Here is a 4,094-nt window from a genome sequence, read left to right on the forward strand (position 1 = left end):
GATCTTTTGATTTTACTTCTACCAATTTTTGATATTATATTTTTTGTAAACACACATATTTTTTTCATAATAAGATTTTTTTTCATAACTAAGGATTAACAAAAAAATTTAAACTCTGCATTGATTAAAAGACACAAACTATTATAATTTATGTCAATTGTTGTTGATTAATAAGTTATATTAAAGGAATAAATATATTTCAAAATCAAATTTAACCATGGATATATTAATGACTCAATTTGATGTAATGATTTACAATAATAAAATAAAAAATGCTTATACTTTTTTCCCCTTCGCATTTCTATATTTAAATATATGTAAGTAATGATATTTTGGGATTTCTAACTTATCTGAAGTAAAAATAAGTTAAGCAATTCAATTATATTTGATTGATATGCAATTTTTTTTACATATATTTTAAAATGATTGGTTGTAGATATATATTAATTATTTCAATCAAATGTGAGAGAATTATTTAACCCTATTTGTAGTTGTTACATTATATTACAACCCAGTCATTTTAAGACAAACAATTGTGACAAAAATAAAAGAATCCCCTTATAAATAGATATATGGAACGAAATGGGGTTAATTACAAGCACACAGATTTTGAAGATTCATGGTAATAATTGGCTTCAAAACCCTTTATTTCCCTTAGTAATAAAAAAATAATGAAATTCGATCCTATATATATAGTAGCTAGATAAGGACATGATATCAATCTAAAACCATCCCTTTAATTTTGTTTTGGTACATAATGTAATATCTTCATATTTTTAACTTCTCTATGGTAAGAAAATATCTAGAATAACAAAGTAATGCATTTTTTTAAATTAAATACTTCATTATAGCTAACTCACTTTAAATTAAAAAAATATATCTTTAATTTATATTTTATACACACTTTATTATTATAGAAAAATCAAAATCAACGACCTCCCGAATAACGTTATATTAACTTATTAAGAAGGGTTTTTAAAAACGTAGTCATTTTAAAATGGTCGATGTGATGTACTTCAGCCATGTGCACTCCTTTTAAGTTTTAAAACCCTAGTTGGTGTTCCAAGTTGGGTACGACTGGATATATATGGATGCGTAAGATTAGAGAATGCTTACTGAACTGGAATAGCTAGCTTACCAGAACTACATGTCTGGTTTTTTAATTTAGAAATGACATTTGTACATAAAAAATTTCACATCATTCTTAATACTCAACTTCTCTTTAATTTGTTTTATTTTTATATCTTTTTTTTTCTTCTTCTTATTTTTCTTTTTATTTTTCATCACATCATTTATTACATTTATTAATTAATTTCTTTTTTCTTTTTCTTTTATTTTTTCTCTCTATTTTTTCTTCCCTTCACTCATACACCCTAAAATTAGGACATATACATTTAACTTTTTTCCTATTTCTTTTTCCCTCGAACAAGTAGCAGAGCGTAAAAATTTTGTATGGTTTTATAAGTGCAAATATTTTTCTCCCTATATATGAATAATTCTTGGAAGATAATGGTACATAGAAAACCATGCATTTGGACCTGAAATATCATTGTTAATTCTAGCAAGAAAAGCAATACATAATGTTTGTCGTTCCTTGGTTCTTTTGCTTGCTAAGTAATCCAAAAACTCATCCTTTGTTTGCTTTTATGATTTTTAAATGGAAAAAATGTGTAATGGAGAGAAGTTCATTGAAGATTAGAGACTTCTCCAGTGTAGTATTAAAAATTGTTGTGAATCTCACTATTTCTTTTCTTTTCATTAGAGCAGATATTTTGAGTAGAAATAAACTCAAATCTTTTGAATATTCAATTTATCCTTTATACAGTATACTATTTTTAATAATAAATTAAATTATGTTTTATCCAAAAATAAATTCAACAATATATTACTTTATATAAGGATAAAAAATGTTGTGAACGTTATCCTTTAATTAATTAGAAAAAAGTCTGGTATATGTGTCTGTCGAGGAATGTATAGCCTGAACGATCTGGCTCAGATCCTTAATAGAACACAGAGAATTGAACAAACCAAATTTCACTCTCATGAGACTATTAGGATAGGTTTGATTTAGAGGAGAAAAATAAAATAAAAAAATAGAAGAATTTTTTTAAAATTAAAATAAAATATAAAAAATGTGAATCCTACCAAATATAATACAAAATTTCTTTAGTATATTATTCCCTTTCTTTCAAACAAATACAGCCTAATATTCTTCTATTCCTCATAAAAGTGAATCAAATTAATGTGCCCATATTAGTTAATGATATGTATATTCAGCTTGAAAGTCTTTGATTTTTCTGGTCTCTCGGAAGTGAAACAAATACATATCTAATTAAGCATGGGAGAAATCAAAATTTGGAGAAGGAAATGGAAATGAAACTGATAAGTCAGCCATTCTATATGTCATAAGAAAGCCAAATTAACATTTCATAATCAAACAAAAAAAGCTATATTCATATGAATCATCACCAAATTGAAGAAAGACATATCTCTCTAGCTATATATATGATATGATCTAAGTAACGTATATAAATATCTATCCTATAGAAGCTGAGATTCTTCTAACCCTTGCATCATGTGATTCCCATCCAAAGGAAGCAAAGGAAACCCACCAATCTCAGAAATGAACCCTTCCAAATCAGAGAACCCACCCAAGTATCCTCCAGAAGAATTACTTTGATCATCACTGCAACAAACCCCATTAACCTCTTCTTTGACTTTGTCTCTTATTGTCACATCCAATCCCCAACAATACCCACCATTGTTATTATTATTGTTATTATTATTAATTTTCACTGTGTTGTTGTGATGATCCTCTGACATGCCACTCTCACTCGAATAAGATTCTAATTCCTCTCTTTTTGCCACAACCCTTGTTCTTGCAATTGCCTTGTTCTTCTTGTTGTTGCAAAAGTACTTCAAATTTTCTCCACTTGGTTTCCCAGTTAGCTTCTGCACAAGCTCCCTGAAGTTCTCCACATCCGTTTTTATGATCTCGGGTGCAAATATGTGGATTATGCGAATCTTTGGTTTGGTTTTGGATATCATGTGGGAACCTTTGTGCATGGCTAGGGAAGAAGAAGGTGTGTGTGAATTATTGGCCATGCATGTGTGAGTAGTGTTGTGTTTCCTCATGAGCCTCATGTTTTCCATGCCAAATTATTCAAATTAGAACAAGCTAGAGGCACGTAGAAGAGAAAATTGGAAGTGGGGTTTTGGTTTGGTTAATTTGTGTGATTGTTAAAGAGAAAGAAGAAAGGGAATCACATATTTATAGGTGCATAGCATAAGGCATGGATATGCAAAAGGAGAAGAAGAACAAATAAAAAAAAGAGAAATTTTGGAAAGGGAACAAAACAAATAATATGGAGCTGTGTCCGTTGGGAGCAAGGATTAGATGAATATCCTTGTCTGACAAATGCAAAGAGAGAGACTCAATAAAGTAATCGGAACTCAATGCGTGGTCCCCAGATTTTTCCCACTTTTGATTTCTATAATTACAAAGGAGAGAGAGAAATGTTGTTAATGACTATGTATGTGTGTATTTTATTTATTGTGCATCTTACCTTGAGGGAGGGAGAATGCATGTGAACACATTTTCTTATTCAATTACCTTCCCTGAAATACCATAGCATTCCACGTAGGTGCAAACTGTTAGTCTTTAATTAAAAAAATAAATAAATTGCTTATGATCTCAGTCATATAATTTGATTTTTATTTTTATTTTTTTAAGGATTATCAACTCTCAAAGAAGATACTACTTTAATTCCAAGGTGGCAAATAGTGTGTCAAGAATAAATAATAATATGAATAGTCAAATTGATTTCTTCCCCAAAACTTTGTCTGGCAACTGTTTTGAGGAGGGAAACGTTATTACACGTTTTGAGGCAAAAGTTTTGGAGGAGATATTAATTTATTATTGAAATGAAAATGATATACAAACGGTCTAATTAATACAAACGATGTGTAAATATCATCACTACTATTATGTGTGGTATATATAATCTTAGAGTATCTATAATGCATAATTATTTAAATGAGTAATTTATTATAATTTTGTATGATGTTACAATTTCATATACATGAAATTTATT

The 4,094-nt window shown here is 28.6% G+C and overlaps 1 protein-coding gene across 1 annotated transcript; it reads right to left on the reverse strand.

The window, feature by feature from the left end:
* Nucleotides 1–2,401: 2,401 nt before the first annotated feature.
* Nucleotides 2,402–3,293, reverse strand: LOC100780372 (VQ motif-containing protein 25-like). The gene has a single exon (NM_001317516.2). It carries the CDS (start codon nt 3,151–3,153, stop codon nt 2,542–2,544), a length of 612 nt encoding a protein of 203 aa, NP_001304445.2. The 5' UTR covers nt 3,154–3,293; the 3' UTR covers nt 2,402–2,541.
* Between the last annotated feature and the right edge of the window lie 801 nt (nt 3,294–4,094).

Source organism: Glycine max, chromosome 9 (assembly GCF_000004515.6).
Source record: "Glycine max cultivar Williams 82 chromosome 9, Glycine_max_v4.0, whole genome shotgun sequence".
NCBI lineage: Eukaryota > Viridiplantae > Streptophyta > Magnoliopsida > Fabales > Fabaceae > Glycine > Glycine max.